The sequence below is a fragment of the Paralichthys olivaceus genome, chromosome 16, assembly GCF_024713975.1.
Source record: "Paralichthys olivaceus isolate ysfri-2021 chromosome 16, ASM2471397v2, whole genome shotgun sequence".
Taxonomy (NCBI): domain Eukaryota; kingdom Metazoa; phylum Chordata; class Actinopteri; order Pleuronectiformes; family Paralichthyidae; genus Paralichthys; species Paralichthys olivaceus.
This window is the reverse complement of record NC_091108.1, coordinates 564,893-577,805: the sequence shown is the minus strand read 5'-3', so window position 1 is coordinate 577,805 and position 12,913 is coordinate 564,893. Positions and strand designations below refer to the sequence as shown.

General features: G+C 43.5%; 1 protein-coding gene across 7 annotated transcripts in view; it reads right to left on the bottom strand.

Annotated features, from left to right (window-relative positions):
* rasal2 (RAS protein activator like 2) overlaps window positions 1-12,913 on the bottom strand; it is a 44,684-nt gene that overhangs the window by 13,915 nt on the left and 17,856 nt on the right. For 5 of the 7 annotated variants that reach the window (XM_069511356.1, XM_069511357.1, XM_069511354.1 and 2 more), the window contains exons 4-5: window positions 5,246-5,352; window positions 1,674-1,786 (exon numbers count right to left, since the gene is read on the bottom strand). In XM_069511356.1, the coding sequence (XP_069367457.1) occupies window positions 1,674-1,786; window positions 5,246-5,352 (220 nt within the window). Of the gene's footprint in view, window positions 1-1,673; window positions 1,787-5,245; window positions 5,353-7,130; window positions 7,156-11,909; window positions 12,007-12,913 lie in introns of those variants that run through there. The other 2 variants (XM_069511358.1, XM_069511359.1) reach the window with 2 other exon arrangements.

Genomic DNA, 12,913 nt, shown 5'->3' with positions numbered 1-12,913 from the left:
AGTCCTTAGAAAATGTCTACTGACGTTATAAAGTGAGAAGCAGAGTCATTCTCACTTCTATAGAAACTTCCAGTGGAGTCGACTAAAGGCAGCACAGGTTTGAGGCTCTTCAGCATTGGTTTCACTTTCTGGAGTCTACGCACATTTTATAAACAGGTTTTAGTTCCTGTGTCTCTGTTCAAGCTGCTCCACAAACAAACTGTTCTCTCAGACACGTCCGAACCTCAGCAGCAAACTTCTCATCACACACACACACACACACACACACCTACCTGAACTTCAGTGTTTTGGAGAGCTGAGCTCGTTGAGCTCTTCGAAGGAGAGAGGACGAACCGTCCATCAGGAGTTAGAGCTCAGAGCTGACTGAGAGAGGGGCTGTGTGTGTGTGTGTGTGTGTGTGTAAAGCATTATCCTGCTGTCCAGCTGGCTGACATTCTGTCGACTATAAAGCTCTACACTTTCCACTCTCATTGCATCAATATACTCTCTCACACACACACGCACGCACGCACACACACGCACACACACGCACACACACATTCTCATTTCATCAGCGTATTCAGTGGAGACAGGATTAGCTTAGCTTAGAGGGAACTGTTAGCCTAGCTTAGCACAAAGACTGGACACAGGAGGAAACTGTTAGCCTAGCTTAGCACAAAGACTGGACACAGGAGGAAACTGTTAGCCTAGCTTAGCACAAAGACTGGACACAGGAGGAAACTGTTAGCCTAGCTGAATTGAGTAAAATGAACTCTCAGTAATTGAACTGTGTTTAAATGTAAAGATCATCAGACTGGAATCACTGAGAACTGCAAGGTCATCACTGCTCCCTGTTTCTGACACAACAGTCCTGCAGCCGCTCGTCCAGTTAAAACACATCCAGTCGGTGCTGGACTGAGTAATGGAGCGAGGAGGAGGAGGAGGAGGAGGAGGAGGAGAAACCCACATCCTCCTGCAAACAGGAGGCTGACAGGTCATTAAGGAGACAGACTGATCAGAGACAGAAGGAATCTGAGGCAGAACAGGAAATGAAGGTTTAATGTGACAGAGGCATCACTGCTCAGAGTCACTGAACCACATTAACAAACTTCTAAATCTTCACCTGGAACAGAACAGAGATTCTTAACAGAGCATCTTCATCATTTTCTTCATCTTCACTGCTCATTAAAGAAGCTTTGTCTGTGTTAAGGACAAGGTCGGGATGAGGATGAAGACAGGGTGGAGGATGAGGACGAGGAAAGGTAGAGGTCAAGGACGAGATCAGGGACTACGTTGAGAACAATGACGGGGTTGTGACGGAGTCATGTTTGAGTCCGAGGAACAAGATAAAGGATCCAAACACAAGGACCAGATTTAGGACAAAGACGTGGCTGAGGATGAGGAGGGTGAAGTGTGCAGGGTTAAAGAGCTGACGACACGCAGCAGACACGCAGCAGACACGCAGCAGACACGCAGCAGACACGCAGCAGACATGCAGCAGACACACAGCAGACACGCAGCAGACAACCCAGCAGACACGCAGCAGACACGCAGCAGACACGCAACAGACACGCAGCAGACACACAGCAGACACGCAGCAGACAACCCAGCAGACACGCAGCAGACACCCAGCAGACACACAGCAGACACGCAGCAGACGCGCAGCAGACACGCAGCAGAGGCGTGGGGGTCACCTGTCTGGCTCGGCGGGTCGGAGCGAGGGCAGTCTGAAGCTGGTGTTTCTGTCCAGTTTGGTTTGACTCTTCGTCCTCTTGATGGAGCCTTTGAGACGTTTACTGAAAAACCCCTGAGAGGTCAAAACAAAGGACAGAGACATGTCAGAGAGCTTGAAGGATGAAGAGGAGGCCAATCTTTCCTCTTCCTCAGGAATGTAAAGTCAGCAGATACTGAGGAGGAAGAGATGACTGAGTCCTCGGACTGATATTACTGAGATTCTCAACATTACGTCTGTCCACAGAGCTTTCACTGAGCCGAGGAGAGGAGGAGGAACTGATTCAAACCTCGTCCGCTCATGTCTTTCTTAATAATGTTGTATGATTCCACATTTTGGTCATGTGACCAAATCAACAGGAAACATTTTCATCTGTGGTCTGTGATGGTGAATTAACCCAAAAATCTAAGTTATCACAACTCATCAATTAGGGAAATTGTATGACACAGTTTAACATGTAAAGAATCAGACGTTAAATAAAGTTTAATCTGCCAGTTGTTTGACAGAAAAAGATTTGAAACATTGATCATCCACGTTTAGAACGTTGCTGGTTGAGGAAGTAAATTATTTTCTACGTTGACGTTTCAGAAAATACTTTTTTCTTTAATTCCTGTAACCAGGGCGACAAGATGAATCGTCAAACATTTGATTCAGAGCAGAACAATATTGGGAAATGGAAAAAGTCAAAGGTATAAGACTGTGTACATCTACTAAACATCCCATAATCCATTGTGAACGATCCTGTCCTACGACTTCCGCTCCTTTTAAATATGAACTTTCTGTTAATAAAGTGTTGTAATAGATTGTAGTATATAGTGTTTCACACAGTGTAGTAACTTAGTGTCAGTGAGCTCCGCCAATCAGAAATGTTGCTATTACACCTGAGGATTGTGGGTAGTTTTATACTTCTCCTTGACATCATGTATAAAACATGTTTTTCTTAAAAAGCAGTTAATTTTATTCAAACTTGTGGCTTCTACAGGAGAATATAACATTACAATGATAATCAATAATGATTAATAAAAAATGAATCATTGATTGATCAGTGTAACTTATTGAATCTGAACGAGGAACCATTTTCCATCACAGCGCCTCCCTCAGGTCAAAACTCATGTTTTCCAGTGATGACTCATCACTCGGAGCTCCATCAGCTGATCGTCTTGTATGATGATGTGTACGACCAATAACAGACAGTCTGTGGTCACATGACTCCGCTGCTTTGATTCGCACTGATCAAACTCTTCTGCGATCACATCCTCCCTGACAATAAAAGTGTCGTGCAGAGCAGAGGAAGTGAGCGGCCTCGTTTCCTGAGATATTAATATCCTCCCCCGCCCCTCCTCCCATGCCCCTCCTCCCCCGCCCCTCCTCCCCCACGCGCTCCCTGCAGGCTCATTGGTTCCATTAAATCATCAGAATAAAGATCCTGCCGCAGACTCAGACACTTCAGACACGTCTCCACAGGCCGACTTCATTTAACACGCGTCCATCACAGCTGTCCGTCGTGATTACATTCATCAACACAATGATCAACTGACTTCCAGGCTGTATGAACTCCCAGCATGCACTTTGCATGCATTTCCGGCATGACATCCATGTTATTTTGCATGTAGAGGAGGTGTGGTCCGATCACAGGAGACACATTCAGGACGGGTACCAGGAGTGAACGGGGCCATAAACTCCTAGAGAACCTCTTCAGCGTCACTACAACATCCTAACTGACCCTCGAGAACCTCATGGACCGATAGAACTACACGTAGAACCCTCTCACTGAGCACGACAACTACAAGCTGAGCCTTAATTCACGGGTCGCCTCTGACAAAGTAGGCAGACTTCGTGGGCCGCGTATACTCCAAAATGGTCCACAGAGAATCTGTGTCATGGGCATCACCAGGTCCCATCCTTTAGGCTGTTGCCTAGAAACAGAGCTTCAACATGTGTACAGTTTGCTGTAGCGTTGAGTTGAAGTGTGATACTCAAGCAAGAGACGTCTGGTCGCTTGTCGACATCATTAACTCTTTAAAAAAAGGTTCGTCATTGAAGCACAAAGGATCATGGGATGGGTCAGGACGGATTCCCCCCTGGAGCCTTTGTTTCTCGGGGATGGAAGGACACATTTGTAGGCTGCATTAGAAGGATTCTTCGAGGACAGTCAAGTCGGTCAATCGGTCCTTAAATGCAGCGTCTGAAAGGAGGCGGAGCCAGAATTGAGACAGCTACGGACTGTAAATAAAGATGGACGACCTGACATTTTCAAAAATGTCTGGATCACCCCCTGGTGGCTGGCTGCAGTACTTAATTGGTTACTGAGACATCATGATTGACAGCTGAGACTGACTCACGATTGGCCAAGTGTGTGTATGGGTGGGGCCTTGATACCACAACTCCATGATTGCTACTGCACGGACTCTGACTGCAAATAACATCATCACCACAAGATGGCAGCGTTTGTATCAGAGATATTTTAGCTTTGTTTCCGGAGGAAGTGGAGACGAGTCGTCCTCTTGACAGTCTGTGTTTATCCAGACGACCTCTCGAACCTTCTGAATGACTCGTTAGACGGTGAAGTGCTCGGAGTCGACGGCAGCAGAGATACAGGACAAGCTTCGTGAGAGGAAGGCAGTAATCCCTCAGGTAGAGTTACAGCTCCACGTGCTAATAATCAGATCATGTGTTCATCAGATTATGAGTCGGCTGTTCTTACTCTGATAATCAGATGGAAACATTCACATGACAGTTTATACAGATGAACTGTTGCTTTCATTGGGTTCAAATCTAATTCAGTGAATATACTGAACCACCTGCAGCTGACAGGCTTCTGCTCATCCAATCCTCCTACACTGACCAAACATCCCAGAATGCACCTGACCGTCACTGTTTTCAGTTTTTGTGAGTCTGATGTGTGAGTGTGAACATGGGGACAGTTTCCTCCTTCACTCCCTGAGCGTCTGTTCTCTGTATTAACAACCAGAGTTTATCTCCAACATTCAGCAGGAAACTTTAAAACATGAAGAACTCGGACCAGTTTGGTGGATTTGTTACAGCAGAGGATCATGGGTAATATCCAGTGGGACGACACAGTCAGAGCTCAACACATTGATTCACTTTGTTTTTACATGGATACACTTCATCAGACACAGAGACCAACAGAGTTCATCACATGTGGCTGCAGGGGGCGCTGTTGCTCAGTTACATTTACATAGTGTTGCTTTAAAGAACAAGTTCAGACTCGTTCTGTCTCATGAACATTTGATCTAAACGAGCAAAGATGGAGCTTTTGAATGGAAACAAGAAATTTCAACCCTGAATCTTTCAACATGTGGAAGTTACTGTAACTCTTTCACACCTTGTTTCAGACGTTTCAGTTTAGTCAGAACCTAAATATCAGATGTGAAAGGTTCCTCGGGCCAAAAGAGGAGGTTCTGGATCAAAGTGAATCAACTGAAAACACTTGTTCGTGACTTTGAACAAACATCTACAGCCTCCTGTTGTTCATATGATCTACTGATTAAAGACAGTGTGTGTGTTTCTGACCGGCACTTTAAAAGGTGACGAGTTTGGATTGTCGACGGTGACGGTCTTCTCTGAACTCCCCGGGCCAGAGATGCTCCGCCTCCTTGGAGATCGCTCCGCAGTCACCTCTGTGGAGACAGAGAAAGAGAATTAAACCCAAACAGCCTCTTCCTCCTCTGTAACCACTTCATCATCTTCAGTGGGCGTCAGACTGAAGCAGACAGACACAGGACGTGGTGGAAATAGACAAGATGGAGGACGTCTGGACGGAGGAAATGTATTTCACCTGCAGGATTTTCAGTCCTGAGGTTTCAAACGTGTTTGTTTTAGGTTTAGCATGAAACAGATTTTCAAGTCTGTGTTGGAAACATTTTTATGTTTGAAACAAGAGCAGAAACATTGATGATCCGATATTTCTTATATTAATTAACCATTTACTAACTCCAACAGAAACAGTGACGACGGCTTCAACACAGGAACTCGTTCAGATCAGGCTGGTGAAGGTTTCATATCAATGTTACATCAAACAGCAAAACCTAACTTTACCACTAGGTGTCACAAATGAGTCAAGATGTTCCAGACTAGAACATGAAGAATCTGAAAGAGTGGCAACTTCAGTCCACTGGGTGGCAGTAATACTGACCACTGATCAGCTTTATATACAGTCAGTGATGGTCTTTATATACAGTCAGTGATCATCTTTATATACAGTCAGTGATGGTCTTTATATACAGTCAGTGATGGTCTTTATATACAGTCAGTGATCATCTTTATATACAGTCAGTGATGGTCTTTATATACAGTCAGTGATCATCTTTATATACAGTCAGTGATCATCTTTATATACAGTCAGTGATGGTCTTTATATACAGTCAGTGATCATCTTTATATACAGTCAGTGATCATCTTTATATACAGTCAGTGATGGTCTTTATATACAGTCAGTGATCATCTTTATATACAGTCAGTGATGGTCTTTATATACAGTCAGTGATCGTCTTTATATACAGTCAGTGATCATCTTTATATACAGTCAGTGATCGTCTTTATATACAGTCAGTGTCTTTATATACAGTCAGTGATCATCTTTATATACAGTCAGTGATCATCTTTATATACAGTCAGTGATCATCTTTATATACAGTCAGTGATGGTCTTTATATACAGTCAGTGATCGTCTTTATATACAGTCAGTGATGGTCTTTATATACAGTCAGTGATGGTCTTTATATACAGTCAGAATTAACCTGAGATAAAGTCCGTCTCGTGTCCAGCTTCATTGATTTTAAAGTTAATGGACTCATCTTAACTTTAGTCTGATGTGATAGAAGATGTTGAAGGAATCATTTCATTAAGAAGATGATTTAAACATCTGGATTTTTATTTTAAACTTTTTAAAACGTCATGAAGTCTGAAGCAGAAAATCTAAATGTTTTTTTTCACATTCTAATAAAAACATTCACACACAAACATCGGTCAGTTGGAACCAGCCGCTTCACTCACACTGACCCAGGATCTGCAGTGACATCACACATGATGCTTCATGAAAACAAGCTGCTGCTGCCTCACTGAACACAGCGCTCAGCATTTATCTGCTGGATCAAGTTCCAGCTGCAGGAGCGCTACATGCACACAGCGTGCACGCTACATGCACGCAGCGTGCACGCTGCGCTGTAAGGAAGCTGGGACAAACTTTCATGCACCCCCCCACCCGTCACAGAAAAAAAGGAATGAGGTCGACCACCATCGCTCCTCATTCACCTTCAAGACAAAGTTGAGGCAACATGAAGTCAGGTACGACAAGTCACATGACATGAAACACAGAGAGAGGGAGAGAGAGGGAGAGAGGGGGAGAGAGAGGGAGGGAGGGAGAGAGAGGGAGAGAGAGAAAGAGAGGAGACAATACCTCGATCGCAGCTGTTCCCCATCATCTGAGGAGAGGACACACACACACAGAGAGTCAGACTGGATTGGCCGGAGCCGCCGCCACCTGTCAGCCAATGACGTTAATCTGCAAACGTCCGTCTTCGTCCTGTGAACATCCTCGACTATGGCGTCCCCCCCCCCCGGCCTGCCTCTCCCTCCTCAGCACTGCATCCTTCCTCCTTCCTGCTCTCCCATCTCTGCCCTTCTCTCTCTCCTGCTGTCTCTCTCTCTCTCTCTCTCTCTCAGAGCGCTGAGTTTTTACCGCATTTATTCAATCAATCGCTCCAACTACACTGTTCTGCTCTCGCTCTCTCTCTCTCTCTCGCTCTCTCTCTCTCTCTCTCTCTCTCTTCCCCTCAGCCGACTGATATGGGACACAACTCTGGAGGCTTCAACTAATAACTGTATGTGTGTGTGTGTGTGTGAGAGAGTGTGTGTGTGTGTGTGTGTGTGTGTGTGTGTGTGTGTGTGTGTGTGTGTGTGTGTGTGTGTGTGTCATCATTTGCTGTTCAGACAAATTACAAACAATCATCACATCAATATAGATGATAATGATCAGTAACTTTAAAACATGTCAAACATCATTAAGAAAAACTCACTGACTGTATATAAAGACGATCACTGACTGTATATAAAGATGATCACTGACTGTATATAAAGACACTGACTGTATATAAAGACCATCACTGACTGTATATAAAGACGATCACTGACTGTATATAAAGACACTGACTGTATATAAAGACCATCACTGACTGTATATAAAGATGATCACTGACTGTATATAAAGATGATCACTGACTGTATATAAAGACACTGACTGTATATAAAGACGATCACTGACTGTATATAAAGACACTGACTGTATATAAAGATGATCACTGACTGTATATAAAGACACTGACTGTATATAAAGACGATCACTGACTGTATATAAAGACACTGACTGTATATAAAGATGATCACTGACTGTATATAAAGATCATCACTGACTGTATATAAAGACACTGACTGTATATAAAGACGATCACTGACTGTATATAAAGACACTGACTGTATATAAAGATGATCACTGACTGTATATAAAGATGATCACTGACTGTATATAAAGACACTGACTGTATATAAAGACGATCACTGACTGTATATAAAGACACTGACTGTATATAAAGATGATCACTGACTGTATATAAAGACACTGACTGTATATAAAGACGATCACTGACTGTATATAAAGACACTGACTGTATATAAAGATGATCACTGACTGTATATAAAGATCATCACTGACTGTATATAAAGACCATCACTGACTGTATATAAAGATCATCACTGACTGTATATAAAGACCATCACTGACTGTATATAAAGACACTGACTGTCTATAAAGACACTGACTGTATATAAAGACACTGACTGTATATGAAGATGATCACTGACTGTATATAAAGACACTGACTGTATATAAAGACACTGACTGTATATAAAGACGATCACTGACTGTATATAAAGATGATCACTGACTGTATATAAAGATGATCACTGACTGTATATAAAGACCATCACTGACTGTATATAAAGACACTGACTGTATATAAAGATGATCACTGACTGTATATAAAGACGATCACTGACTGTATATAAAGAGGATCACTGACTGTATATAAAGACGATCACTGACTGTATATAAAGATGATCACTGACTGTATATGAAGATGATCACTGACTGTATATAAAGAGGATCACTGACTGTATATAAAGATGATCACTGACTGTATATGAAGATGATCACTGACTGTATATAAAGACGATCACTGACTGTATATAAAGAGGATCACTGACTGTGTATACAGAGGTGAGAACAGAGGCAGGGTTCCCCCTGCTGGTCACACAGAGGAAGACATGCTGAAGTGGATCATTGATGCTGAGTCACAGTGTTCGATCCACAGAGAGACTCGGTTCTGATGAAGATAAACTTTAAGTCTTCTTCTCTTTACAGCAGGAAGTCGTTGGAAAGGATCATTGGCAATGGTTTATGGGATGTGTAGTTCCTTCACTCTTGAAATAATCATGTACACAGTCGTGTACCTTTGACTTTTTACTGTTTTTCAATATTTGTTTTCTGTGAATCAAATGTTTAATGGTCACAAGGATTTTCTGAAACGTAAACAAATAAAATGAATGAGAAATTAAGTTCGTGAACAAGACTGAGGTCAATACTCAGTGATATGTTGATGCACTGAACAATTATCTTCATCCTCATCATCGACGGTTTGATAACGTTTAGTGAAGTGAGAGTCACACGATGTGATCATGTAGTGGAACAATGAGAAGTTTCAGACAGTTATAACTTGAAGGTCACTCTCAAGTGTTGGATTTCTGAGGACAAGCAGCAAAATAATGTGTTTAAATGTTCCAATGAGAGTGAGACAAAATAGACACAAGCTGTTTTTAATCTCTCGGCCAAACGACTGAGGCTGGGGACTCAAACCCTCAACCTGCTCTGTGATCCATGTCCTCTCAGGGTTTTACCTTCATCCTGCCGCTGCAGTTAACAAGATATCGATCAGAGGAGACTCAGCCGAGTCTCAGCTCAATCAATAGTTTTGGTGGATTTGCTGACGGAGACTGTGACCTTCACAATGGAAGACGACCACCTTCACTGACAGACGACACGCTGCCACTCAAACTCTACATCTCTGCTCTCCAGGTGAGCCGCGCCGCTCTCAGTAAAATAGTGTCAATGAGAGCGAGGAGGCTAGAGATTCATTGGTCTGGGAGCAGAGCGTCCCTGACGGCCCCCGACCACCTGGGAGAAAACGACTCGTGTGTCCGTTTGTGGTTATTGAACTTCTCAGAAAGACTCGTGAGTAAATGCTGCTAAAAATAATCCTGAGAGCAGGAAGCTGAGCGGCGTTATCAGGTGTCACATCCTGACTGTGACGACACGAGACAGAGAATCATCAGTCTGCTTCACTGTGACTCCCTGAGCTGAACATCTGCTCACACAAGTTCAGCAGCTGATGAGGAGGAGGAGGAGGAGGAGGAGGAGGAAGAGGAGGAGGAGGAGGAGGAGGAGGAGGAAGAGGAAGAGGAGGAGGAGGAGGAGGAGGAAGAGGAAGAGGAGGAGGAGTTCCTCAGAGAACAAGATGATGACTGCTGCTGTTTCCTGGTTCAGTCTGAACCAACACATCAGGTTTATAATGTTTGAACCACAAGGATGTTCATTTGGTGGTTTGGTGGAGTACTGTGGAGTACTGTGGAGTACTGTAGTACTGTGGGGTACTGTGGGGTACTGTGGGGTACTGTAGTACTGTGGAGTACTGTAGTAATGTGCTAACTGTGGAGTACTATGGGGTACTGTAGTACTGTGGAGTACTGTGGAGTACTGTGGAGTACTATGGAGTACTATGGAGTACTGTGCTAACTGTGGAGTACTATGGGGTACTGTAGTACTGTGGAGTACTGTGGAGTACTATGGAGTACTATGGAGTACTGTAGTACTGTGCTAACTGTGGAGTGCCATGGGGAATCACAAAACAACCAGCGCCACCTGCTGGTCACAGGCCTGTGTGACAACAATACAAACTATCAATGAGCTCGAAAAAATGAACTCAACAAACTTAAACAAAACCAAAAATCAGTGATCATGTGATCATGTTGACATCACCTGACACGTCGTCAGCTCTCATCACCACAAACTGTCTCCACGTCCTCGTCTGTGTCTTCTACGTGTGTGTCAGCACTTTGTCTCCAGAGACATTTGTTTGTGTGTCTTCATGTTTGTGTCACGTGTTAGAAGCTCATCACCCCCCCACTCCCTCAGTGGAGGACGCTCTGCTGTGTCCTCACTTCTCCTGGATTTAGACTTTACACTGGAGCGAAGGAGGAGACAGACAAACTGAGTCTCACTCTGACATTTGAGTTCGTCCTCCAGAGACGAAACAAAGAACTGAGGAGTTCAGTCTGAAAGCATCGATGAGTCTGTGCAGTGGTGAGGAGGTGAGCTTTATAACCTGTACTACAGCCAGCCACCAGGGGGCGATCTAGAAGATTTGGCTTCACATGTCATCCATCTGTATTACTGTCTCTTTTCTGAAGAGGCTGAATATTTAGTATGAACTTAAACTTGTTTATTCACACACACACACACACACACACACACACAAATATTCAGAGAATTTCTTTTCACATCATGAAACCAGTTCTGTCTCCACCACCGAGCAGGCATCTCTGGCGCCTCCTCTCACAACACTTCACATTCCTGAGTTCATTCATATCAAACTGAGACAGAGCTCCGGCTCAGCTGGAGTCAGGAGTTTGTGGTTTTATGCTCTGTTCAGTGTAAGAGCTGAATTTTATTTAGAGTCGCTTTGACCTCCGACCTCTAAACTCGAATCGTCTTTGAGAGACGACTGATCAAAATGTGATCCCCCTCCTCCCACTGAGCAAAATGAGGCTGAAATATCTCAGACACAGACGCTGCCATCTCGTGGTGATGACGTCATTTACAGTCAGAGTCTGAGCAGCAGGGGTCGTGGGGTGGAGCCGTGTACTCGAGGTCCCGCCCACACATCTGTCAATCGTGACGTCGCCGCCTGTTTTTATATCGTTAAATAAGTGATTCAAACCAAACTGATGAGAAACACTTGAACAAACATCCGAGAGAGAAGAGCGAGGTCCATGTCCCATGTGCTAACATGTCTCTGTCTCTCTCTCCACATTTAAACGTGTGTCAAGTTTAAAGTTAGAGACTCACCCAGCTCGTCCATGAGAGAAGCTGCACATCAGCTCATGTCGTCTGAGAGTAAACAGTCATTCAGTGTGAGACAGCCTCAGTCCGCCAACACACACCCACACACGCACCCGACCCAGACCTTCACAATAAAGGTCCTTCTAATTAAACGTGAGCTTTTTTCTAAACCTCAGACAAAGTCTATTCATTGTGCGTCCTTCCTGTCGAAGATAAACAAAGACACTGAGTCACATGATAAAAAGCAGAGCAAGGAAAATATTAATGTAAATGACAAAATACTTCATATCAAGTGAAAAACATTTTAAACTCATTTATATTTATTTAACTACAATATGATCAAAGCTGCACTCCAACTCTGGCTGCTTTTTGAAAAGCTTGGTTTTATGCATTGATTATCTTTTGGAATAGTTTGATCTTCAGCACAGACATTTTAATTGAATGTGAACTTTTGATACCAGTGTGGCTTTTACTTTGAAGGTAGGGTTGCAGGATGTGTGGTTTTATTGTGGAGGGACTGAGAGGAGGAGAGAGCAGCCTGTGGAATGCAGCTGATCCAGAGTTTGAAGGAGTTTCACCTCAACCAGAGATTAGACGACAGGAAATACACCTCAAACTGTTTGAATAGTACAGGTGCATAAAAACCAGAGATCAGTCCGAGACGACAGCAATAGAAATAGTAATTTATATGGTTTTCATTTATTTTTATTTAGTTTCATGTGGATTTATCCTGTGGTGTTAAACACAGAATAAAACCATTTAAATGTGGCGATGGACGAGGCTTAAATCCCAATTCATTGCTGATACATACCCAGAATAATCTCAGTATTACTCTGGTTAACACTGGTTGTTGTTCGGAGCCTGTTAAGCTGCTCTCAGATCTGCACTGAATTCCAGATAATCGTCCAGAAAGTCCAGAGTCGCCGATGTGAGAACACAGCAGGACATCCTCCGCAAGAGTCCAAGAGTCTTCTAATTAAGACAAACGCAAAAACTAAAAGAAAACCAAT